General features: G+C 39.7%; 1 protein-coding gene across 2 annotated transcripts in view; it reads right to left on the bottom strand.

Annotated features, from left to right (window-relative positions):
• LOC131427123 (protein bunched, class 2/F/G isoform-like) overlaps nucleotides 1-26,885 on the bottom strand; it is a 404,369-nt gene extending 377,484 nt beyond the window's left edge. The window contains exons 1-2 of one of the 2 annotated variants that reach the window (XM_058590048.1): nucleotides 25,725-26,885; nucleotides 8,775-11,173 (exon numbers count right to left, since the gene is read on the bottom strand). In XM_058590048.1, the coding sequence (XP_058446031.1) occupies nucleotides 8,775-10,975 (2,201 nt within the window). In that variant the 5' untranslated portion in view covers nucleotides 10,976-11,173; nucleotides 25,725-26,885. The remainder of the gene's footprint in view (nucleotides 1-8,774; nucleotides 11,174-25,724) is intronic. The other variant, XM_058590049.1, reaches the window with a different exon arrangement.
• Nucleotides 26,886-27,547: the final 662 nt, after the last annotated feature.

Genomic DNA, 27,547 nt, shown 5'->3' with positions numbered 1-27,547 from the left:
TTGTTGATGGGGGTCTGAGGCCTAAGTTAATTTTAGTAAAGGGGTCCCTGACCCAAAATAGTTTGGGAACCCCCGCTTTAGAGATACTTTATTTGAACATCCCGTGATCGGAACATGACCAAACGAATGGTATATTCGCTCCGTAGAAGTCGACATCTTCCAGATTCTTCACTGAGCATCACGCAAGCGCATTCTCTCTTCCGGAATTCTTGCTACATGTCCAGTCCATTGTAGTCTCGTGCGTTATAACATGTTTATTCTTCACCTTACCGTTAAATATTGAGTATATGATCTTTCTTTCAAACATGCCAAGTACTTGCAAGATATGTGAAATCGTTGACAACTTCGAAACGTATCTCATCAATTTCCATAGTATGTTTTAGACAGTATGGAATGTTGAAAGTAGATCTGTGCGCGATCGTAGAAATCGGACGGCAATGACACAGTTACTTATTCATCTCGAAAGTTCGAAGAGAGCAGTCGTTTACCAAAATAAAGTCCACGTAGGCAAAGCTCTTTAAAACTATCTTTCATTGCATTCATGGAAAAGGCCAAAGGAATTTTGCGACAGCTTGAGTTATTAGAAAGTTGTAAGAGTTTCATGAAAAGACGATGTGAAGGTACGAAAAGGAAAAAAAGTTGATAACCTTCCTGAACGAGTTCGACGTCTTGAAAGCAAGACAAAGTGAAAACGCAGATGTTTGGGAATAACACCCAGCGACTGTGTGATGTCAAGGAAAAACTTGCCAGGAAGGGAGTTTAACTCAACACGATCGAAGGCGAAGTTTACAAAAAAGTCAAACTGCAATACCGTTCTACTCGTTCGAAACCCTAGGGTTAGCGCAACCCATATGAAAAAAAATGCCTGAGCTGAGCGAGGATTGCGATTGATCAAAATCAATTTTCACTGACACCACTTTTTGGGCGTTGGTACGAGTGAAGCGTGCCTGGTTGGGAAACAGTACCGATTTCAGCACATCGTCAAACATCGTCATTTCCCAGAGCAGAGATTTGATTGTTTGGAACTTTTCACGTAGAATTTGTTAGCAGCAAAAATGCTCGGAATTTTCAAACGAAACCCTATGATGTCGGTTGAAACGATGTTTAGAGCTGATAACAGCTGAGGGCAATGATTCAAAGCATCGAAGAGTGAGACGACTTGTTGAACTGAGGAAAATTGCATCATTTCCTTGGATTGAATTTCCCAATTTACCCAATGGTGTCTCTTGACCAAATTTACGGGTTGTGCACTGATTCTGTGGTATGATATCAGATGTAACAGTTCTTTGCAAGTGAAAACAAAAGATTGATAAATATTCGCTGTTTTTTAATATAATGAGATAACGGTATACTTTTGGATGGGATTTTTTAATAAAGCTTATTTTGTATCATCGGTACCATAGAAAAACTCACCGCTCTGCAAGTCGCGTAAATCTGTCAATAACTTCATCAGTAAAACCTTCGAAATTGCGAAATTTCATCTAAGACAGCAATTTATTTTCATCTGCCATAAGCATAAGCTACTGAAGCAACTTCTAAAAAGGAAGGAAAGGAAATCCTGTTTACAATTTGAAGCAGCTATAATTTTTTTAATGGTTAGGATTTCTGTCTTCTACAACTATGCTGAAAACCACGTTGAAAGTATGCTTCTTTGAACCAGACCATCCTGAATGGAGGTGGCAAATACGCAAATATTTTCATGGGAACATTGAACGGAACCCGATTTAAGAGATCTCATGTATATTATAGGTGTAACCTCTCCTAACATGCGTTGGAAAGCAACACTCATACAATGTTGTCTTTTGGTGGAAGCGTATGGTGAGCATGCTCTAGCCGAGCGAAGCCGTGTTTCGCACGGTTTAGAAGTGGCAATTTTGATTTAGAAAACAAAGAACGAGCCGGAGCGCCGCCAAAGTTCGAAGAATTGAAGAGTTCGAATAATAGTTCGATTAAGGCCCGTTGCAAATACAAGAATAAACAATTTGCCGAAATATGACAATGGGAGTTATCCGAAAGGTAGGCAATTGGATACCGGCTGAATTGAAGCAAAGGGACGTCGAGCGTCGTTTATTCATTACTTCAATGGTACAAACAATAAGGTTTCCTGCATACATTTCGGTAGTAACATGTGATTAGGGCATATCATACGATATGTCCATACGAATCTTACTTAATATAATGCTCATTGCTCGGCTCTACAGCCTTCATTTACACAATAATCTATATAATCTCGTAGATAGAAGCCCAATCTACGAAATTTTGCACAATATCCTTGAATTCGATGTTTAAAACCTGAGTAATGAGCATTATTTTTCGTAACTTCCAAAAGGGCCTGTCTTAATCACATGTTAGTACCGATTTGATACTGGCGATGGATATATGATAATCCAAATCTGAAGCTTTTGCTCTGTGTGGTGTATCATGAGCTGCTGCAACCGAGTGAAAGGATCACGAGGGATGTCTACCGATAACAATTTATGCGTTTGAGCCGAGCATTGCAAATATAAGCGGTCACAATATACCATAAATACGACAGAGTAATTTTGCAATGTTGCACAGCCGGTAGAAACATACTTAGAAACACGCAAATGGGAAGCTCTACCCCACCCGCTGTATAGCCCAGATAATTCTCCTTCCGATTACTATTTGTTGCGGATGTTGCTGCACGGCCTGACTGACCTGCATTTCTCTAATTATTGTGAAGTCAAAAAATTAGAGCGTTGTATGCAAGACACGACCGATCACGATTACATTAAAAATGAAACAATTCTAAGGTACTCATAATAAATACAAAAATAAAGATGATGGTGGATTCACTAAACAGTGACAAATTACAAACTTACTCTACATTAAGTGTTTAGTTTTTTTTTACGAATGATTAAATTTACAACTAGATTCATTCAGAACAATTGATTCTACTCTATTTGGATGCCTTCTCACAATTTTTCACATATGAAAATTTTTGGAAAATATAATTTAAATGAAAATCAATTATGATGATTTCAAAGTTACTTAAATGATTTATTTTGGATACGAACAACCTCAAGATATAAATCTGGGCAAATGAATCGATTTTATATCATAATAATTTTCAAGACAGAGAACGTACGAACTTAATCATTTTATAAACAGAAATTAGAGAAATGTGAATGTGAAAAATGTGAATAACCGTCAACCAATAAACTGAGTAATGGTGTAACTTTAATGATCCTTCGTTAGAAAGCGTCGATGATCTTCGGAAAGTGTCTGAAAATAGAATGGCAGCAATACAAGGAATTGGAGGATGAATGAAGAAAATTCTTCAACAAATCACAGAAATACAATCACTTCAAATTAGGTTCGAAAAAACTATCGCCGATAGTTCTAAATTGGCCTGTTAGTTACCGGAGAGTTAAGATAAACAGCTAATTTGCATTCAATACCCGTGAATACGGTTCCAACACACCGCACACATACAAAAGCAACTATCCAACGAACGAATGAATGTAACTTTCAGCTTTGTCGTCCACTCGCCTTTGCCTCGCCAGAAATGTATTCGGGCATATATTTATAGATTACCTTTTGTGCAATAGTTCATACTGCGCAAATCGGACGAGAGTTTGACATCATTCACTGCAACTGTCATTGGCTCGTGAAAACATAGGTCAATTCAAAACAATTTTTCAATGGTATGCAATTGAAATACTTAAACGACGTTACCGCATAAGTGTAAGTTACATGTTTCCGAATCGATTGGTTGTTAAATTATATAAGTCCATCAACAAACGACAGAGTTATAAGCGTTCAAAATTATGACAGAAAAAGGTTACGCAGTTAGTTTTGCATTTTCAAATTGACACCCAGCCTCGTATACTGAAGAGTAAGCAAAAACAACAATCCAGCGAGCGAACGCATATACAATCCAGTCATCACCTCACTGGGCGAGCTACTTGTTTCAACTAGGCAAAGAAATATTTTGCAGCATATATTTATAGATTTCTCTTCATACTACGCAAAACGATGCGGTGTTTTTATGCATGACGCAAAGCCTTCTGTGCCGATCAAGAAAATGACGTCAATTTGGACAACTGGGATTGGTGGTTGAAACCATAGGTCGATTCTAACCATATTTTCAATAGTATGCTTGTTGTGCGACCCCTCATATCGCACGCACCTTCACACTGATTATCACACTGGACGGTGGCGCTAAGTGTAATGAGATCTGACAGCGGTAGATGAACTGAGACTAAATTACTATCAGCACATGTAAAACGCTGGTGTGTTCGATAAAGTTATAATTTCCATTAAATTAGTTTAGTGAGTGAATTTATATCATATCTTGTACTTCAATTTCTTGCTACAAGTTAGGTAACTATTCTATAAGTTACATTGATGAATTAATCTCCTCATTGTGAAATAATACTATTTAGCTCAGTATAACCTCAAACTCGCTCTACTTGGAAAACAACGATATTTAACTAGATTGGACTGAATGTACTAAATGTAAGAATCAAAATCAGTTATTGAATTATATGTAATGAATTTAGTTTTAGGGTTTTGTTACCGATATCAGCAATAAAGGTTCACGGACCCAGAAAAAGACTCATTCAGTTCAGTTGCGAGTGCAACAATGCTATTGAAATACTGAAACGACGTTGTCATACATGTTTAAGTTAAAAGTTTCCGAAACGATTGGTTGTAAAAATAATATTAATCCATCAACAAATGACTGAGCTATTAACGTTCACAATTATGACACAAAAAGGTTACGCGGCTATTTTTGAAACTTTTAATTGACCCCCGGCCCTGTATAGTGAAGAGTAAGGCATTTGTAATGCCAAAAATGGATCCATTCAAGGATTGCGGCCAAACCGGTCGAGTTTAGAACAAGGGTATTCGTGATTTGCCAGAAAAAGGGCGGAAAAAGTAGTGGCTAGCGATTGACAATACTTTGAATATTGAATTTGCAACCATTTTTTTGTCAATAAAGTTTCAAATTTCAAAACAAAACAACGCACGAATTTATTTATACTCTTAATAGCATCCATTTTTATTCAATATGCAATTTTGTTTCCTACGAAACAATGTAAAATACCGAGATCGAGGTCTCTTTTTTCAATAAACAAAAATCAAGCAAAACAAATCCCTCTTTTGGTTCTATTATTTGAAGATCTGTCCAGTTAGAATCCGGAATTACTTATTATGTTGCATCGGCACGGAAAGTGACCACTGCAAGAATTCTTTCACAGCGGTTTGTTTACCTAGGCGGTGTTTCGTGCAGTGCAACGTTTCAGGGAGCGAAAGAGCGTGGATCGTGTGCCTCAAGGTAAGCTGAACCAGAAGTCGTCACCAAAACTCGATCTCGGAAATTTTACCAACAGGTTTTGATGAAGTACCAACGATGTTTGCTCACCGACGATGAAACCTACGCCAAAATGGATTTCGGACAGCTTCCTGGTCAAAATTCTACATAACGATTGCACGAGACAAATTTGCCAAAAAAACTACAAGCCCCATGGGGTTGTTCGAGCCATTGATGTGGAACAAGGCACCCAAAATTTCTAATGATCGACATTTTCAATTAATCGTCACATTTTTGAATCCGCAAATGTCTGCTTAGATTGATCATTATTTCTAACACCAACACTGAACCCAGAATATAGACTCTATTTGTCGTGATATGTATAGGGTGATTTTTTAAGAGCTTGAGAACTTTTTTAAACAATAAAACGCATAAAATTTGCAAAATCTCATCGGTTCTTTATTTTAAACGTTAGATTGGTACATGACATTTACTTTTTGAAGATAATTTCATTTAAATGTTGACCGCGGCTGCGTCTTAGGTGGTCCATTCGGAAAGTCCATTTTTGGGCAACTTTTTCGAGCATTTCGGCCGGAATAGCCCGAATTTCTTCGGAAATGTTGTCTTCCAAAGCTGGAATAGTTACTGGCTTATTTCTGTAGACTTTAGACTTGACGTAGCCCCACAAAAAATAGTCTAAAGGCGTCAAATCGCATGATCTTGGTGGCCAACTTACCGGTCCATTTCTTGAGATGAATTGTTCTCCGAAGTTTTCCCTCAAAATGGCCATAGAATCGCGAGCTGTGTGGCATGTAGCGCCATCTTGTTGAAACCACATGTCAACCAAGTTCAGTTCTTCCATTTTTGGCAACAAAAAGTTTGTTAGCATCGAACGATAGCGATCGCCATTCACTGTAACGTTGCGTCCAACAGCATCTTTGAAAAAACACGGTCCAATGATTCCACCAGCGTACAAACCACACCAAACAGTGCATTTTTCGGGATGCATGGGCAGTTCTTGAACGGCTTCTGGTTGCTCTTCACTCCAAATGCGGCAATTTTGCTTATTTACGTAGCCATTCAACCAGAAATGAGCCTCATCGCTGAACAAAATTTGTCGATAAAAAAGCGGATTTTCCGAATGGACCACCTAAGACGCAGCCGCGGTCAACATTTAAATGAAATTATCTTCAAAAAGTAAATGTCATGTACCAATCTAACGTTTAAAATAAAGAACCGATGAGATTTTGCAAATTTTATGCGTTTTATTGTTTAAAAAAGTTCTCAAGCTCTTAAAAAATCACCCTGTATTTGTCTTAAAGCCGACGAAATTACACCAATAGCCGAAATGTATGCAATTATATGGTTGTATGTACACGCTTGCGATACGGATATCGATATTGAAGCTTCTCTTCGCCAAGCTTGTGTTCAAATTTTGTATGCAAGCAGCTAGTTTTATAGCGTTTCTCTACTATTACTTCCTTTCTGCGATTTCGATTGAAGCGATAATTTTTTCTCATTATCAATCGAGTTCAGTTTTATATAAATTATAAATTAATATTATGCACTCAACATTTATCCTGGGGTAGTTGTCAATCTCGCAGGCGAAACGACATAACATGGAATTTCATCCGATCTTGCATGACACAAGATCAGATCATACCAATTAAAGCTTCAAATCGTTTTATGGCACTTTTTGTCTTGCTGTCTAGCAACGACCTACCTCTAGCATGCTACGCGTAGGACTGAAACGTTAGCTATAATTTTGCTTATATTTATAGATTCGCGTGCTTCCAACAGCTTCGCTTTTGCATCGATTGACCAATCAGAGCGCTGCTTTCCCTTTGATATATCGCTTACTTCTTCAAAACCGTCGACTATGGCAGGGAAATCCGGTATGCCGGAGAATTTTTGCAGACAAAATAGGGCACTGCTAGCTATTAATCAACATTTCAATGATATACAATTAAAATTACATGGCTATGAACATTCAAATCAATACGTAGAACTATTTCCAATCAAATGGTGACATAATACTAATAATTGATACAAAATTGACTGAGCTGTAATTGTTCGAAACCTGACCACATTTCTACGTGTATTTTTCTTGAGTTTCTAATTTGCACCCCTATATAGAAAACAAAAATGTGTTCCACATTAAAACTGATGATTTGGCAAGGGAAATGCAGCTGCGGAGCAAAGAACAAAGTGTTCGTGGCGAATAAGACGATGGACTCGAAGCTGTACAAGGAATAATGACTCAAAAACCGATTACGACCTTTCATTAAAGCCCATAAAGGTCCCGTGGTTGGGTAGATTTGGTGAGTTGCCACTAGAGTCATCCAGTACAGTACTGCGATAATAACGTAGATTTCATTTTATCGATAAAAATATAAATCCACCCAACTGCCCGCGGTTCCGGTCTATCGAAAGATTTTGGGTAATAATGAAGCGGAAGCTTAAGCAAAATGGAAAACGGCTCGGGACGCGACTCAGATGACCAAAATGTGCCAAGGAAGTTGACTGCAGAGGTGTGCAGCGTTTGATGGAAGGAATCAAGAAGAAAGTGCGAATTTTCATTAGAAACGAAGAGAAATAATTTGTATTGATATTTTTTTTTCTTAAAGTGCAGTGAATTACCTTTGTTTTGATGTATTAACCTTATTCGTACGTCAATTCGTCAATACCGAGATACAGGTGATTTTATTATTTCGGTTCTAAATTGACATGGCTTTATACCGGTAGACAGCGACTGCGACAAATACTGATCCTTCAAAAACCGTACAAATTTTAAAAGGAATTCTAGATGAATATCAAATGGAGTTTAGAGATCATACTTAAAACACATTCGAAGATCTCAGGCATCAACGGAGTAAATTGAAGATTTGAGACTCGAAACTATGAGAATTTCAAAGTTTCTTCACAATACTAAGCTATGACAAAAATTGGACGATATTTTAAATTGTTCCAGATAACTTTCGATAATAGAAGCAATAAATTGTAAGAACGTTTAAATGAAAAATAAATGTCTAAGTAACTGTAATGGCAATATAAATTTTGTCCCACTCATCCATAAAAAATAAGTAAAATTAGTCACCGAAGGTTCGAAGTGGTTTTTATCGCTAACCAAAAATTCTATCCAATGAAGAATTGTTTTCGAACATGTTTTTTGTTGCTCAAAAACTATGCAGAACATAATTATTTAGTGCTCATATGGATTACTTACACAAAGCGTTATATGGTGTGATTTTGGTGTGAACGATAGATGAAAAGTGTATATGCGGGTGCTGATTATTGGGAATACGTGATTTCGTGGAGCATAACGGAGGGAACGAACGAAAGGAACTATATTGGGACACAGTGCATCGTACGAACAGAAGTTTTGTTTCCCAATACAGACAAACAGAAGATACATACACAAAAAAAAAGAAAACAAGAGAACAACGCTAGTAAACTAGTGCAAACAAAAAAAAAAAACTAAACAATAACTTACCTTTCGCCATCCTCGCCGGACTTTTCGCCATCGTCAGCGCCTGCGGCTGCAACGGCAGCAGCCGTTACGCCGGCAACGGCCGATAGTAGGTTGGATTCCGTTAAGTGATCACTGGCAGCGGTTGCTGCCGCAGCGGCAGCGGCAGCCGCTATTGACGCATGCTGGCTACTTGTGCTGCTGTTGGTAGTGGTTGCCGTGATCGAGGCGGTCGACATCGAGGGAGAACTGACCGGAACGGTCGGTGCGGTGGCCGACGTTGGGGTTGAACCGTTGTCCCCATTGCCACCGGTAGTAGCGGTGGATGTTACTGGCGACGAAGTGGCCGACGGAGAGGAAGCTATCAGAGGCTCCGTCGTGCCAGCGGGTACAGAACCGACTGTATCCGGTGAAGGCTGAGGAGGAGCGTTTGTGGTTTGGTTTGTCGGAACCGATCCCGGAACGGTCCCGTTACCGGTCATGGATGTTGATGGTGAAAGGATAGTCGCATCCGAGGCGACTTGCTCACCGATACTGGCCACGACTGGGGAGTTCGTTTGCGATGGTTGTTGCTGCTGTTGCTGTTGGAATTGTTGAGGTGAGGGGAAGCTTGTTGGCTGTTGATGATGCTGAGCATTACTAATGACGATGTTCATTTCCTGTGACGCGGTTGGAACAGAGCCAACCGACGGCAGAACGTTTGTAGACACGGAAGCGGAACTGTTGGTTTGTTGTTGCGGTTGCATCTGAATGTTGGTAGGCAGGGTGACCCCATGCTGATGGAGTTGCGGCTGCTGCTGCTGTGGTGGCTGTTGTTGCTGCGTAATGTCAGCCATGTTGGACATCGTGTGAGGATAGTACTGGGTTTGTCCTTGTGGTTGAGCAGCAGTTGGTGCCGATTGTGGCGGTTGACTACCACCGATGGCTCCAGCGCCAGCGAGCGCGTTTTGCAGCTGGGACTGAGGCATGCTATGCGGTACTCCTCCAACTGGTGGGATATGACTAGTTGACTGAGATTGAGCAACTGAAACACCACCACCACCACCACCACCACCACCACCACCAGCGCCGCCACTGGCGTTTACAATGCTCGGTTGAACCAGATTAAGACTTTGACCGGGAGATTCATTACTAAGCAGACCTATGATTGGGTTAGTCGGGACACTGGCAGCTAGATGAGTATGATATTCAGGATTTTCGCCATCGGACGTGGCTGTAGTTGGTGCTGTTGTGGCAGCGTAGTTATCATTAAGCACTACACCACTGTCCTGGGTTCGAATTGCATTCGAATCGACGATCGTAGATCCTGTCGAAGATTCGGTATCGCCCGGACCAGTTCCGCCCTCTTTCGGAGACGCCTGGAGTGTTGTGTGATCAAGATAATCCATACACACCCAACGACCACGTTTAAACGGTTCAGTACTTTCAATCTTTACCACTTTAAAACGTTCATTTCTATGGTGCAGTTCTTTTCCATCATCTTTTCCGTGTCCCATTATATTTATACCGGCATCGGTGACACTAACATGCATCGCGTCTGCGAGGGCTTCGGCCCCATGGGCACGATCCGTCGGAGCTACAATCGCTAACCCGTACTGAGAGCTAGTCGGAATAACTGGAACACTACCGATGGCGTTCGAAGCAAAGAACACATCCTCTTTGCTGAATGTATCCTCCGAGAACGATGGGGTTTCGTTCTCGAAATCTGTTATCCGGCTGTTATCGTCCGTATGGGACTCGTCAAGGTCGTCGGCTGAATCGTCCCCATTGTCGGCACTGGTACGAGCGCCAACCGTGACGGATGTGATCATGAATGAGGAAGTTTTACCTGCAGCTGCAGCCGCAGCGGCAGCGGCTGCAGCAGCTCCACCAACGCCACCCTTCCGTGAGATACTATTGATCGAGGAAGATGAATTCATCAGCGATGACGGCGGAACCGCGCTACTGGAAGAATTTTCACTTCCTCCTCCTCCTCCTCCTCCGCTGCCACCACCGCCGCCGGGACCACCTAACCGTAAACTTTCGCTCGTTGTTCGATGTATGACATTTGCATGCTTTCCACTGCCAGTGATTTTCCCTGCAACGGAACCCGCCGTTGCGCCACTCCCCCCACCCGCCGTCATATCTAGTGATTTGTTGTGATGCAGCAGACCACTTGACCCTCCACCCGCTGTCTTATGATGCTGTGACGGTGGTAAACTGTTGCCAACCGAATTTTCGGCCATAACTTTTTTCTTGCTTCTCGGAATTTTCACTGCTTCTTGGGAAACGGAGGACACAAAGGAAACACGGGCGCTCGGGCGCTTACAATGGTGTACACGGTGGTTTTCTGGATATGCCAGAGGTTAAAAAATAATCACACACACACAATCACACACGATCAAGCTTCCGGAAACAAGCACTGGACACTTTTCGTTTTTTTTCTGTAAATAGAAAACAGATAAAAATGGGTTAGTTGAATCATGGAATCCGTTTAGTTATTATAAGTTCGAGTTGGTAGGAATCGTAATAATTTTACATTTTAAATATTTTTAGCGTTTCGTCATCGGTTCATCAGTGCATTAGCGGTTTATGTTGAACTGCTAATGCCAATACCCGAGTAAAATTTTCGGGCAAGATGTGGAAAACCATGGAGAACTACACACGTACAAAGATCGAAAGGCTCCGAATCGCAACGAACGGCATAATACGATGGGAATAATTACGTGCACTGAAGTTAATAAAACCGCCATGTCTCTTTGTGGATAACGAGACGTACGTGAAAGCAGCCTGCCGGCAACTTCCGGGACTCCTGATTTTAACTGCTTTTGATATGTTTGATGTCTCAGAAGGCGTTAGAAAGCAGATGTTTTTTTTAAGATGATGATGATGGTTCCGCCTCATACCCCTACAAAGGTGTGAGCTGGACGATTTATCTAAATGATAATAAATATTGCATCACATATTTTAACCAGTTAACTAAATATAAAACGATCTGGTTAGTCCAGCAGGTATAGATTCTGCTTCTAAAGTACAACTGAGAACCAGAAAACATTCAAATATTTCCGATTTACTATCCAGGGTTATTCAAGAAAATTTTCTACCCGGGAAGATACTTGAACAAATCAGGAATCGAACCCGATGTCTTTGTCAGTATCAGACAGTAATTCACCTGGCCCCTCCCGCCGGACCAGTTCATCGCTACAAACATCAGCTACGATGGAGTAACGAGACTGTGGATGAGCAGAGCCAAGCCCAATTCCATCAACAACTTCCAATCCCGATTATTTCCGAAATATAATCAATAAATCATTAATAAAATCTTACAAAGTCAAGATTCGAACTCGACACGTAGAATGCTAAAGCTCTCAAAAATAAAAGAGAACATATCCAGTTCCAGTCATATTCAATTTCCAGATTGCCTCCGTCTGCTTTGCGCGCGCGATGCTCATACTTTTGTAGACAACTCATTTTTTTTAACTAAGCAAATTATTAAAAATCCATCATCATCACACAGAACATAACAACCTAATGCGTCTTACAAGAAAAAAAACAAAAATAAAATAAATACAATCTTCGTCATTTTACACAATTTTCGAAAAAATCAAATTGCACTAATTCATTTAAGATCTAATTACAAAATAGATTTTATGTGGGAAATACACAATTTTTTGAGCTCCCCCAATGTTGCAGCCCGCTTGATTCGTCCTGGCATAGAATTGAAAAAACTAATCCCTTTGTACAATAACGAGTTTTGCGATCTGGCTGACAAAAAGCTTGGTGTTCTCGCATCAGACGCATTTCTAGTATTGTACCTATGCAAGTCACTTCCTCTTTCAATCCGATCACACAAATATCGAGGCAGCATTCCATTTAAGATTTTCGAAGTTTGACCAAAAAAAATACATGATTTGGCAAGCAAATTGCTTACGTAGAAAGCGAAGCCCTCTTTTTGTGACAACCGAGACGATCAAATGCCTTGGAAAACGACGATCGAATGCCTTGAAAAACGTCTACTTCCACTTCTAAGGACACACAATGGTGTTACGCTATTTTGTCTGGATTTAGTCTCGTGCCCCATATTCGAAAGATGTTTTGGAGTGGTACAAGGCCATTGAGGTTAACTTTGTGTAGATGAACTTCAATCCCCCGAAGGCAACGGAACTGCGACCAATTGAAAAGTACTGGGCCATCATAAAGCAGATGCTTCAGAAACATCTTGAGGAAATAAAATCAGAGGATGATACAAGATATAGGAGGCCTCCCTTCTTGAGATTGGTAAAACTGATCGTTTCAAGAACCCGTTCGGAACTTCCTAGCTCGATCGACTAAAGTAGTTCTTCTAAAACGTTTTTTCGTTCTTTGAGAATTTGAAATGCTTTCACACAAAAAATTGCGGGTGGGTAATGTCACAGACATAACCGGAGGACGTGAATACGAATTAATCTGATATCTTTATAGATTGATTGTGTGAATTTGGCTATTTCTACAGTTTTGCTCCCAGAACTGTAACGATGCAGTTAAACCAAAGTATGACTTATTGACGACAATCACGGTTCTAAAAATAAAATCGATTTGTGAAATTTTTTCGCTTTTCTGTTGAATAGTATTCAACAGTATTTACCATTATTAATTTATATAAACCAGAACCAAAGTTCCGAACCAGGATTCAGGAACTTCAGGAAAAAAAAAAAAACTGAAACTAAATTCAAGAACGAAATTTGAACCTGGGACTGATTTAGAATACTATTGCAAAATTCCGGTTCGGAATCCAGTTCGTGAATTTAATTCTAGAATTTTAAAACTGAACTCATTTCCAGCAACCAGGTCCCGAATTTGATTCTGGAACTGAATTCTGAACTTGAATTGCGAACCTTAATTCCAAGGCCCAAGATCCTAATTCAATTCATCCATGCGGGCTTCGAACTTGAATTTTTGAAAAAAAAAAACAGAAAGGCCAGATCTGCAAATCTGCAGATTTCTTCTAAAGGTAGGCAGACTTTTTTGGTTGCAGGTTTTTTGAAATAGATTTTTTCGCAGACTTTCGAAATGACCGCACCGGTTTTTTTTTGTGCTCGCCCAGCAAGTATCATACTTGATATCTCTTATGGAAGCCCGCAAACGTTTTTTTCGAATTCACTGACTTTTGCAACCCTGCCAGAAGATGTTAGGAATGTTTTACCTGGCATCTCAGGAAATGAATTCTGAAACTGAGCTTAGGAATTCTGAAACTAAATTCAGGAAGTAAATTCTGATGCTGAATTCAAGGATCAATTTCTATTTCAGAAACCATTATATTTTCAAATTTGTTCCAGAATTCTGAAGTTGAATTGCTATTCCGAAACAAATTAAAGCATTAAATCCAGTTCCAAAATCTAGTCAAGAAATCAGTTCCAAAAATCTAGTTTCAGAGTACAGAATTAAGAAAAATTTCCAGAGTATTAGTTTTATCTTTTGAATATGTATTCTGGAACTAAATTCTAAATCTTAAATTAAGTTCAATTCTCAAATGGTCCAGAATCCAGGTTCAGAACTGAGCTCCAAAATTCAGTTCCAGACCCACTCCAAATGAGGCTTTACACCACGACGATGGTATGTTGTTATTGCTGTTGGTTCCTTCTGAGTTTGCCACGAGAGTTTGAAAAAATTCCATTCTCACGAGAGCTTAAAATGATGGAATATTCAATAGTACTCTTGTCTTGCAACAATAATGCTCCTGGATTGGAGAGAATTAAATTCAACTTGCTGAAGAATCTACTGGACTTTGCACAACAAAGTTTGAAGAAATTGTTGACCAAGTTTCCTGAGTAAATTATTGTTTCACCTAACTGAAGAATTAGGGAAAATTAGGTTCCAATCAGAACTCATAGGAACCCATTGAAAAATTCGAAAATTGTTCGAAAAATTATTTTTCGGAGTCTAGACATTTGGAGCTCCCGGAAAAGTAAAGTGACGAACCTGCTTGTCTTGTCACTTGCTTCCAACTGACATCCAAATTGATTTTGTTCCAACACAAAAAATGGCATCTGTATTTTTGCCTTTCTCATATAGAAAGGTTATGCAATCACTGTGAAAACCAACTTTTGAACCGAGGCCCGGAGGGCCGAGTGTCATATACCATTCGACTCAGTTCGTCGAGTACGCAAAATGTCTATGTGTGTATATGTGCGTGTGTGTGTGTGTTTGTGCGTATATGTGTATGTAAAGTTTTTTTGCACTAACTTTTCTCGGAGATGGGTGAACCAATTTTCACAAACTTAGATTCAAATGAAAGGTCTCGTGGTCCCATACAAAATTCCTGAATATTATTTGGATCCGATTCCTGAATATTATTTGGATCCGATAGTTATGGGGTAACATGTGCAAAAAAATCCAAATATGTGTTCTAACTTTTCTCATAGATGGCGCGACCGATTTTCACAAACTTAGGTTCAAATGAAAGGTCCTGTGGTCCCATACGTAATTCCTGAATTTCATCCCGATCCGATTTCCGGATCCGGAAATATAGGGTAATATGTGTTTCTAAATCGACCTCAAATCGTTTCCAATTGATAGTTTTTATCAGTAGACGGTCAAACAAACCAATTTCGGTTATTCTTTTAAGAATCGAAGAAAATTATATTGAAGAATACCACAGTATTATATATGATAGTATGATTGATATGAGAAAGGCATCATTACACCACTAGGTGGATTAAAACAGGTTTTTAATATTATCTGATGGATGTTAATTTCTCAAGCAAGCTCCAATAACAATGACTTACTACGGTTTTAAATAATTATTTGCACAGCATTCTGTAAGAAAAGTACTGGCATTTTTCACTTGAAACAGAAATGCCAGGTCTGCAAATCTGCAGATTTCTTCTAAAGGTATGCAGACTTTTTTGGTTGAAGGTTTTATGAAATAGAACTTTTCGCAGACTTTCATCAAAATTTACAGACTTTTGAAATGACCGCGCCGTTTTTTTTGCTAGTCAAGTCAAGTTTTCTGTATCATACTTTGTAGAGAAATGAAAACCCGCAGAATTTTTTTCGGATTCACAGACTTTTGCAACCCTGCCAGAAGATATTAGAAATTTTTACCTGGCATCTCTGTAAATGAATTCTGAAACTGAGCTTAGGAATTCTGAAACTGAATTCAGGAAGTAAATTCTAAAACTGAATTCAAGGATTAATGTCTATTTCAGAAGTCAGTTCCAAATTTTGGGTGCAGAGTTCAAATCTGAAATTTTATTTCAAAAACAATTATATTTTCAAATTTGTTCCAGAGTCCTGAAGTTGAATTGCTGAATCAGAATTCTGGATTCGAATTCCGAAATAGATCAAGGCACTATATCTAGTTTCAAAATCTAGTCAAGAAATCAGTTTCAAAAATCTAGTTCCAGAATAAAGATGAATATCCGGTCCAAATGAGGCTCTACACCACGACGATGGTCTGTTGTTATTACTATTGGTGGAAGAACCTCCTGACTTTGCTACGAAAGTTTGCACGCTAGCTCTATTCTCACGCGAGTTTTCAATGATGGAATATTGAATAGCACTCTTGTCTTGCAACAATAATGCTCCTGGGTTGGAGAGAATTAAATTAAATTTGGTGAAGAATCTACCGGACCTCGCAAAAAAAAAAGTTTGAAGGAATTGTTCAACAAGTTTCTTGACTAAAATATTGTTTCACCTAACTGAAGGAAGATGAAAGTTATCGTCGTTCTAAAGCTGGGAAAACCAGCTTCCAATCAGAACTCATAGAAACCCATTGCAATGTACTCCCGTATTCGAAACATTATTTTTAGACGTCTAGACACTTGGTTCGGAGATGAACGGCGCACAGTTTAGCTTCCGGAAAAGTAAAGGGATGAATGATTGTCTAGCAATTTGGTTCCAACTGACATCAAAATTGATTTTCTTCCAACACAACAAATGGCAGCTGTATTTTAAAATATTTTCTGATTGATGATATTTTCTCAAACAAGCCTTAATAACAATGTCTTACAGCGGTTTTAAATAATTATTTGCACAACCTACTATGAGAAAATCACTTGCACGTTTTTTCGCACGGCGTTTTGGCTACATTTAGAATTAGTTTCATTGGCTTCCCGCGAGTGTCTTGATATTCTACTCATTTTTACGTGAATGACATTGATATTTCTCGGTGCATTCGTCAACAGACAGTGGCAGTTTCTGTTTCTTTAATTATTTGGTATTTCATTATTTCAATTAACGACATTTTATCATAGTAATGACATTCGAACCAATATTTGCCTTTTGTTCGATTGTAGTAGCACGATTACGAAGATTTTGCTTTATTTTTCAATACTAAGCCAAAATCTAAGGTTCCGATGCAGGTTTAGACAATTGGACGATCTCGAATCGTCCTTTCTCGAACTGTATAAATCGTATGTTTTCAATATACGGCCGTGGATTAATCTGATTCAAATTGTATAATAGTATTGTATTATAGCACTTTATAAGAAATCTTCAGACCTGGCATTTCTGTAGTGTAGTGAAATCACAATGGGACTGCGTAGAATTTATTTTGGAACATTTCTAGGCATAACTGTCCCATTTTGAAAAAAGCTATAATTCAATTTACAAACGAATACATCGACAGCCAAAAATAAGAGTGTTGGTTCTAAGTATAGTTTTTCACAGAAGCAGTGGCGTCTCGTGACAAAATTTACTAGTTGTGCACTGCGTGTGTTGTATGATATTAGATACCATCGTTCGTTGGAAGTGAAAAATAAGATTGAGAATTGGAGATTCGCTTGTGTTTTTCAATACAATGAAATAATATACTTTCGGATGGGGATTTTAAACTAAACTTATTTCGGATCATCGATATAATAAAGGAAGATTTTGGCGCTCTACACATCGAGAAAATCTCGTGAGTCGAGAAATAGCTTCATCAATAAAACCGCTTCTACGTTGCAACTGAGACAGCAATTTGTTTTCAACTGCCATAAGCATAGACCACTGAAGCCTCTTCTACAGTTTTGCATACAAGTTCTCACAGAGCCAAATGTGACAGAGAGAACAACAAATCTCAACTGAATTTAATTCTTTCTCTTCTTGAATCTGTGCAGTAACTCATATACTCGGGAAAGACATTAACATGGCGACAAGTACTACTTGATATTACAATTTGGAGGTATATGAAATGTGTGTAAATACACGAAATTTCGGTGCAAAGTGTTCGAGTTCAGAGTGACACGTATTAGTTACGGATATGCGATATGAAAATATCATTTGGTTGTCATTCACCAGCAAGCGACAGTTTAGTGTGAATTTAACCATATTGTGCTGTGAAAAAAACCGCTCATTATTCTATATTCCGTACCTTCTGACCTGCTTTAATTTATTAAATAGATTCTAAAAATAATAACTTAATGTGGATGAAGATGCAGTTATTTCCTTCAATTTGACCGATTGTGCAGTGCACGACGTGCACATGAGGACGAGACACCACTGCACAGAAGAGATTTTGCTTCATTGCACCATTTTTCTTCCATTAGAAATCTTAGTTTGATACTTTAATCGACTTTCTCTCAGTTGTCTATTTTGGAATATGGGAAAACCGGGCGTAGAACGGCAGCAAAGCTGTTAATTGAGAAATATCATTGCATGATTCCTAGGATAATCCGACCGCATGGCCTGATAAGCTCGGCAACGAATTCTCTACGAAGAAAACAGAGTTATTTGTCTTTCAGATGATGCAAAAAAAAAAGAAAGCCCAGATTTTGACTTGCAACTATCTCGGAGTCTTGTTCGACCTCAAACACTAATGTGAAATTGACAGACTAGGTATGTGATAACGACATGCCAACAAAGAGTAAATTCTCTTCTAACAATTTCTAGGATCTTGGTGGGGTGCTCATCCGGAAGATTTGATGAAATTGATTCGGACTCCAATTGCATTATATTATCACAAATTAGAACGAATCCAGTACCGTTGTTTGATGAGTCTTGAGTCCCTGGAGGGTTGGTTATTCCATTGAAAGGTTACTTTTGGGATATTCCATCATGTCTGCTAATAAGATGAGAGGCAATTGATCCTCTAGTTATTACTAATTTTGAAAGGCTGCTTGAGTTTCAATCCCAAACAGGATTCATGCCTATCAGGGATTATGCCACGGTAGCTATCATCAACCTATCGTAATTTCAATCGCCAACGTTTTGAGACCATCGAAGACAGTCAATATTTAGTATGATCTCGCGCGAAATATTGATTGGAATTGCTATGCGACCGCGATATCTGAGAAACTTGAAAGAACTCAACAACTTCCTCCGGAGGAAGAGTACACGTTTTTGGCAGGTTTGATTCTCGAAACCGCGACTCAGACGAAAGCTCAGACGAAACGTGTACCCGACGCGAAAGCTAACGTCCGTCCTCTCAACCCGTGGTCGAACAAAGAGTACTCAAAATTAACGGCGGAAAGAGTTTCATTATTTATCGAATTTAGGAAAAAACCGGAAGTTTGATTAACGCAAAGAAAATCGCGGTTACTAGTACCGGTTTGTTGGCGGATTAACGAAAGAAACATCGATGAGCACTCTTTGGAACACAGCCCGGCGAATGCGCAACCAAAATACGAAAAGGCATTCGCGGTGATTAGTTCGTGTTATCCAAATAGACTCCAAGATCCTTTATTATAGTGACTCGTTCAATACTTGTTGAGGAAATCGTATAGCCGAAAACAGTTGAAGTACGTAAACGAGAAAATGTGATAGCATTACATCTACGGATGTTGATCTCCATGCCGTTGATTTTACACCAGTCGTTAAGTGTTTCAATATCAGATTGCAGTGCGTAACAATCCAGTGTATAATATAATACAGCGGAAAATCTTTCAATCGTCTGCGCATAATAATTTTTGAGATTTTATCACTTTGCAGAGATCGTTGATAAATATAACAAGTATCAACGGACCAAGATGGCTTCCTTGTGGTACGCCCGAAGATATATCGAATGATAACGATGTTATGTTTCCTATACGTACGAAAGCGCTGCGTCCAGTCATGTATGTCCAAATCCACTGAGTAAGCCAATCTGGAAATCCAAGTCTTCAAATTTTCAACAGCAAGAAGGTGAGGGACTTTGTCAAATGTTTTTGATAAGTCGAAGTTCTACAACAACAAATTTGATGTGCTACGTTTCGAGTTTAATCGAGAAAATACAGATTATACTATACTTCTCGATTAAACTCGAAACGTAGCACATCAAATTTGTTGTTTTAGAACGCTTTCTTACACAAACGTGTTATTCTCCGGCGATTATGTGATGCACAGAGGCATCATGAGCCATACTTTGAAGTATTTTCGGTAAGCAGCTGAGAAGTTGTATCGTTTTGGTCTGAGACATGAGCATCTACGAACAGTAGGTGAAGCAAAAATGATTTATGGTGACGGTCAACTTTCATCCGTGGCATAGGTGGTTCAAGCAAATCAATCATCGCAGGATCATTGGTAAACGCTAGATCTAACAATCGACCATTAATGTTTTTTTTTAATTATTGATCTGTCGCAGTCCACTGGATAACAACTTCTCAACTAGGACAATTTCATGTTCCGAGGAAGCATTAACTGGCAACAGTAACAGATATGTATCGAACATATGTATAATAACGCAGGTATAGTCGAAAGAGAAAGTAAGCAAAGAGAATCCTGCTGTTTACGTCGACTTGTGCTCTTGCCGTGTAACAATAAAACCCCGGGACGAGACAGACTCAAATTCAACAGGCTTGAATCTACCGGAAGGCTGTTCCTTACGGGGTTATATTGTGCCACATGACTGAAGACAAGTGAGAGATTTCGCCATTCAAAAACCATGGAATACAGCCTCCGATCACAGTTCATATCGGTCGATTGCTATGCTTTCCTGTGTCCGGAAAGTGTTCGAAAAAATGATTCTATTTCGTCTAGAAGATTGGGTCGAAAAGATTGGCTTGCTTTCAGATACACAATTTGGTTTTCGCAGGGGCCAAGGAAATGAACGATTGTGTTGCGTTGCTCTTAACAGAAATTCAAATAACATTTGTTCATGAAGAACAAATGGCATCAGTATTCTTAGACATCAAGGGGGATTTTGACTCAGTTTCTATAAATATCCTATCTGAGAAGCTTCATCAGCATGGTCTTCCGCCAATTTTGAACAACTTTTCCAGTAACCTACTGTTCGAGATACACACTCATTTCGCACAGGATGATTTGACAACATTGCGATTCAGCTACATGGGTCATCCTCAGGACGTGAATGACACCGACGAATGTATCAACACATCTTGCACACTAAGACAATTTGCCGATGACAGTGCTATGTCTATTATAGGACCCTAAGCTTTTGAACTCCAAGAACCATGGCAAGATACCCTCGACAACTTGTACACATGGGCTCTTCAAATGGATATCGAATTCTCTGCGGAGAAAACTGAGCTAGTTGTATTTTCAAGGGAGCGAAAAATAGCACAACTACAGCTTCAACTAAGGAGTGAAACCATAGCTCAGATCTTCGCATTTAAATATCTCGGGGTCTGGTTCGACTCTAAAGGCTGTTGGATGTGCCACATTAGGTATCTGAAACAAGAAATCCAACAGAGAGTCAACTTTCTTCGTACAATAACTGGATCATGGTGAGGTGTTCACCCAGGAGACCTGATCAGTTTGTATCAGACAACGTTATTGTCCGTGATGGAATACAGATGCTTCTGCAACCGATCCGCGGCGAACACCCATTTCATCAAGCTGGAAAGAATCCAGTATCGTTGTTTACGTATTGCCTTAGGCTGCATGCAGTCAACTCATACGATGAGTCTCGAAGTGCTAGCGGGCGTCTTACCGTTGAAAAACCTTAATTCTGGGATCTCTCATGTCGATTGCTAATCCGATGCGATATCTTGAATCCGATGGTGATTGAAAACTTCGAAAGGATTGTCGAGCTCAACTCTCAGCCCCGTTTTATGTCCTTGTACTTTGATTACAAGGCTTAGAATATTATTCCTTCTTCGTTTATTCTCAACGGTGCTCATTTCTTGGATACTTCTAATTCTACTGTGTTTTTCGAAACATCCATGAGAAAAGAAATTTGTTGAATTCCGGATCACGTACGCCTTCAAGTGGTCCTTAAAATTTTTATAATGAATTTAGAACAGTCAACTGCGAAAAGATGTTTTAAACTGACGAACCAAACATCAACGGGTCCACAGGCTTCGGCATCTTCAATCGAACCATCACTGCATCGTACAAACTCAGTAATCCGGCTTCAGTTTACGTCGCAGAATTAGCTGCTACTCAGTGCACCTTAAGATCATTGAAACTTTGCCCAAAGACCATTACTTCATTGTCAGAGAACAGTCTAAGTTCAATAGAAGCTTTCCGGGCGATGAACCCAGCTCCTTCCATTTCCCGTCCTCCGTATTTCCTGGAGAAAATACGGGAACATCTGAGAGCTTTTTCTGGACGTCCAATTCTGGACGGTATTATTCAATATCGTTAGTCTGGGTCTTCTCACATTGTTCCACCCCATTGGTAATGAAAAGGCAGACTCAATGGCTAAAGTGGGCACATTAGAAGGTAATATTTATGAAAGACCAATCTGCTTCAATGAATTTTTCAGCATTTCTCGTCGGAGTACACTCGAAAGTTGGCAAACTTGATGGAGAAATGGCGAATTGGGACGATGGCTACACTCCATTTTCCATAGGGTATAGACGAACCTTGGTTCAGAGGGATGGACGTGAGTCGCGATTTCATTCGTGTTATGTCATGTCAAATCACGGGGCTACCACGTTTGGCATAAAGTCGTTTGGCATAATACCGTTTGGCATAACGCCGTTTGGCATAATGGTTATTTGGCATAATGGTTATTTGGCATAATGGTTATTTGGCATAATGGTCATTTGGCATAATGGTAATTTGGCATAACAGTCATTTGGCATAACAGATGAACATGCTGCTTAATAGAAATTGTTCTAATTTAGTGCAATTTTGAAAAGTCTAATGCGGCTACGCCGCATCGTTTTTAATGACCTGGTGTCCGACCTCGCTGCCGCTCGTTCGGACTTAACTTAGGGATAGCTCCTAGCTTTGGGTAATCCGGGCAAACGCCCGCAACTAGACAGAGGTGATTTCTGCGGGGGCGCTGCCCCCCCGCAGTGGCCGGCGCTTCCGACGGCGGGTCGCCGGCGCACTCGCGGCCTTCGGCCGTCTCGACCTGAATCATCTATGACGAACAGAATATTGTGCTGGCACTAAGTGAGTTGCTTATATAAAAAGGTTTCACATATTTCGTTGGAGTTTCCCTTGCACAACATCAATCGATCGAAACACATACGACAATTTTCATTACATTAAAATATTGCAAATCCCATTATTATTATGCCAAATGGCATTATGCCAAATGACCATTATGCCAAAAGTCCATTATGCCAAATAACTGTTATGCCAAATAACCATTATGCCAAACAGCGTTATGCCAAACGGTATTATGCCAAATGACCTTATGCCAAACGGGCCGCCCCCTCAAATCACTACACATTCAACGCACATCTCCGTTGTATCGGGCTCGTGAAGAGCGGTCTCTGCACCTGTGGCGAGGGTTATCAGGACATCGAGCGGGTCGTGTGATCGTTAGTAGAGTGTCGCGACGGAGCTTCTGGAATTCCTTAGGGTCCGAGGTAAACCGCCTGAGGTTTCGGTTCGGGAAGTGTAAGCGAGTTCTTGGGATGGTTCTTTTATGCTTCTCATCTATAAGTACTTGAAAAACATCAATTTACAAGTTGTGGTTTGTCGTGACCATGTTCGACACTAACATCCACTCGATTCCCCTCAACCCTGGACTGTCCACAGCCTTCCTTGAAACTAACTTGATCTTCATGACGCCACTAATCAATCCTTTAGCTCCGTCCATTTCCCGTCTCTTCACCATCTCTGCAGTTAACTAATAAGATCTTTTGCCGATTCCAACTGCCTTCGCTGATCGCTCCCCTCTTCCTTATTCACCCCTAATTTAAGAGGTATAGGGTTCGATTCTCAAAAATATAACAACAAAATTGAGAACATTTATGAAATCTTTATTGAAATCAGTAGAACGATCAATATAATTTAATGTTCGAGGATGATTTCATGTAAATGTTGGCTGCGGATTCGCTTTAGATGGCCCATGTGTCCGGTATTTCACGAATAAAGACTTCTAGTCCGTCAATAGTTTATCCTTGTAGACATGAGCCTTAACATGGCCCCACAAGAAATAGTATAAAGGCCTTAAATCACGCGATCTAGGCGGCCAATTGACGGGCCCAAAAGGTAAGATAAACTGTTCACCGAAGGCGGCTCTCAACGTGATCATTGTTTCGCGTGCCGTGTTGGATGTGGCACCGTCTTGTTGAAACCACATGTCCAATTCTTCCACACCAAACAGTGACTTTTTTAGGATGCATTGGTAGCTCTTGCAATGCTTCTGGCTGGTACCACAATGTGCTTGTTGTTGATGTATCCATTCAATCATAAATTAGTTTCATCGCTGAACTCAATTTTTTTGATAAACATTCTCTTACCCGAGCATAAATTTTGATGGTAAAATTCAATAATTTGCAATCGTTGTTCGTTCGTAATCCGATTCATGATTAAATTATAAACCAAACCGAGCAAGTCTGACAATGACACAAGACACGATTAACGCGTGATATATCAAAAACAGTGTTGCCAGTAAGATACCAGCAAAAAATCACCCTTTATTTCTATCAACAGTTTTCTTTTTAGTTTAAAATCTCACAGATAGTATGAGCACAATCAAAGCTATTCGTTCAAGCAGGCTTGATAAGAATGAACCGTTTTTCACCAAAAGTTTGGATTCCAACTATTTGCATTCCATTCCAGATAATGGGAGAGCGGACAATTTGGCCAAGTGTAGTGCTTCCGAAGGAAAAATTGAAGAAAAACCTACTGCTTTCCATGAACTCTATAGCACGTCTCGCGAAATAAGTCTTATCATTTGGCAACTTTCTCGACATCATGACGATCTAGGTCGATGGTTGCACTCGACTATTCCTTAAATATCGATAAAGACATGGCTCTGGAAACTGAATGTGAGTAGGGATAATATCCGTGTGATGTCCAGACTCCTTCGCGTTAGGCCTGCTGAGAAAAATTACTGTGCTTTTAGCTAAGATTATCGTCGTTAAGACAAGTTTCGACTATCTTGATTTTAGGTCTCAACTGTTGAATTCGTGGTGTGCCCAAGAAAGATAATCTAATGGTCCAACGATATTCCAGCTTGATGATTCTATGTTTTCTTCCTATTCAATTAATTTACATTTACATTAGATTACGTCCTAAGTGCTAATGACAGGTTCTCTTATTTCGATAATTTATTCAAGGCCGATTAAAAGATTAATTCGCAATGACAATTCTATACAGAACTCATCATTTTATAATTCACATACTGAATTTTCTCTCGAGTTAGCATTCTCGATATTATTCACTTTGTTCCAAAATTTAAAACCTTACTGTCATAAACAGAGCAAATTTTCATTCATTAACTCAAATACAATTACGTAGATTAACACAAATTGACAATGACAAGTTAACATTAGTCGACTGTGATCGGAATTTGGTCCAAGAGAATGTCCCTTTGGTTCCGAACCACTAGATAATTCAGTACAACCTGCGAGTCTTTCTTTCGTCACTCCTGTCAATAGTATGAATAATTTCGGCACAACAATCGCACGTCGGATCCATAAGTGATGATGTCAGTGGAAAAATTTCATTGAAAGCTTCGAAAGCCGAAAGTATCCAGAAAATACGATTGACCAAACTGACCATGACTATTCAATTTTCCAAAAAAAGGGAATCATGCAGTTTGCAAAAAAAACAATTGCAAGTTAGTAAGTTATGAAACGCTTTCAAAAGAATTGACCTACAATAGAAAGAAAATAACTTCAGCGTTTGCACTAGCAGTTTGGTTTTTAAACCTAAGCCAAGAAAAATAAACGTTCATTTCAATACCTTGCAACGTCGACACAATCACGGGAGCACACCGGAACCACTCGCGAACAATACGACTAGCCTTTTTTTTATTTTTTAGATATATAAATTATTTACAGATTGAAAAATTAACCAGAAATCACTTATCGCCTGGAAAAATCACACCGACTCACCGCAGAACTTCCGAACGGGCACCGCACAGAAAAATCGAAACACAATCCGCTCCGACTCTCTTCTTGGGTTTTGTTTTTGTTGTTATCGCACGCTGCTTCACCTCTCGCACGCACGCACACACACTCACACTTTGAGAACTGTCAAAAAATAATGTTGCTCGCTCTCTTCCTCCCGTGGACAACTGCTGTTTGCGGCGATCTTTTATTCACGTCTTGCTTGCTTCCTTCCTTCTTTTTCTCACACACTTTTCAGCGGAATTTTCTTCCGTTCATCGCACATATTTCCTAGCTTATTTTTCGACAGCAAGGCAGCCCAAGATTTGGCCTGCTTTCCTTCTGTGCGCTTCTTGCTTCACTCGGCAGTGCGATGGAACTGCAACTGAATATTTTGCACGCAATTAGCAAACACTCCCCCAATGAATGGTGTGTAGCAGTTCACGTTGTCAATGTCCACAATCAGCGGCGATTCCTCCGGAGAAACCGAACAAAAACACTAGGGGATTGCAGACTACTGCTCTCTTGTCGACTAGTTGACGTTTCAACTTGTTCCTTCTATGTGCGATTCAACTTTTTTTTTCGTTTCAAACACAGACCCTTTTACGGCAAGGGAGTCTTCGTCAAAACCATTTGATTTTGGATTCAGGATAATTCCGAAGGGTGCATTGAAAATCCTTCAGCCAATCATCGGGAGCACTTCCACATTCCGGATGCGGCCACGCGATTTTTTTCTCCTTCGTTCCGTGTTGCTGTCTTCCGACCGATGAACTGACGGATCAGTGAGGATCGCACAATTGACCACGAAAAGTAGCGGACTATTTTCAACTTTTCACCGCTTGTCAGCAATCCTCGGGTAACAATTTATGCACCACCGAACGTACCGTTTCGTTCCGATCAAAACCACGGCGTTAAACTTGTTGTTTTGCTACGTTTTGCGCACAAATGAAACCGAAACCCACGATTGCAGCAAAAATTTTCAATACCACGGCAGCCATATTCGATTTTTGCTATCCCATCCTGACCCACGATAAGTTTCGCTGTAGCGGTGTATGCGTGCCTGTATGATGCCATCTCTCTTTCGCTCTTGCACATTTTTCTTCTGTTACCCTTTTGCAGAGATAGGATTTGCGATGAGTTTTAAAGTGTTGCCAGCGAGAATGAAATTCTAGAAAAAATGTCTATCAATTGACAGTCAACTAGTGACGTAACCGAAAGGTTTGAAGGGGCGAAAATAAAAGCCGTAACAAACTAAGTCGTGTTCAAATACTCAACGCCTTCATTGTCTTCTTTTTGTCCGAATCAAATCCTAATGGGTTGAAAATTTTGGTTTTCACATTACATTTGAAATTCAGTGCGAATGCCGAACTAATTCTAGATTTTCTGCAACAAATTATACCGCATGAAACTCACCACCAATCGATTTGTTTGCAAATATGTTGAGAGTGAGTGAAAAAAGTCGATCTGAAATGTAAATTCGTTTCCTCTCTTTGCTCGATTTTAAAATTCAGAATAAGCATTTAGGCAAAGACATCATGTTATTATAATAACTAGCTCTCTCATTTCACGAACAAATCGTAAACATCATAAACTTTTTGCGAGCCAGACGCCTTCAGGGAAGCCGCATCGAATCTTCTATTGAAGAATCCAATCAGAGGGATCACCACGATATAGCGT

This window comes from Malaya genurostris, chromosome 2 (genome assembly GCF_030247185.1).
Source record: "Malaya genurostris strain Urasoe2022 chromosome 2, Malgen_1.1, whole genome shotgun sequence".
NCBI classification, from domain to species: Eukaryota; Metazoa; Arthropoda; class Insecta; order Diptera; family Culicidae; genus Malaya; species Malaya genurostris.
The sequence above is the reverse complement of the archived record's forward strand: the minus strand, read 5'-3'. Positions and strand labels throughout refer to the sequence as shown.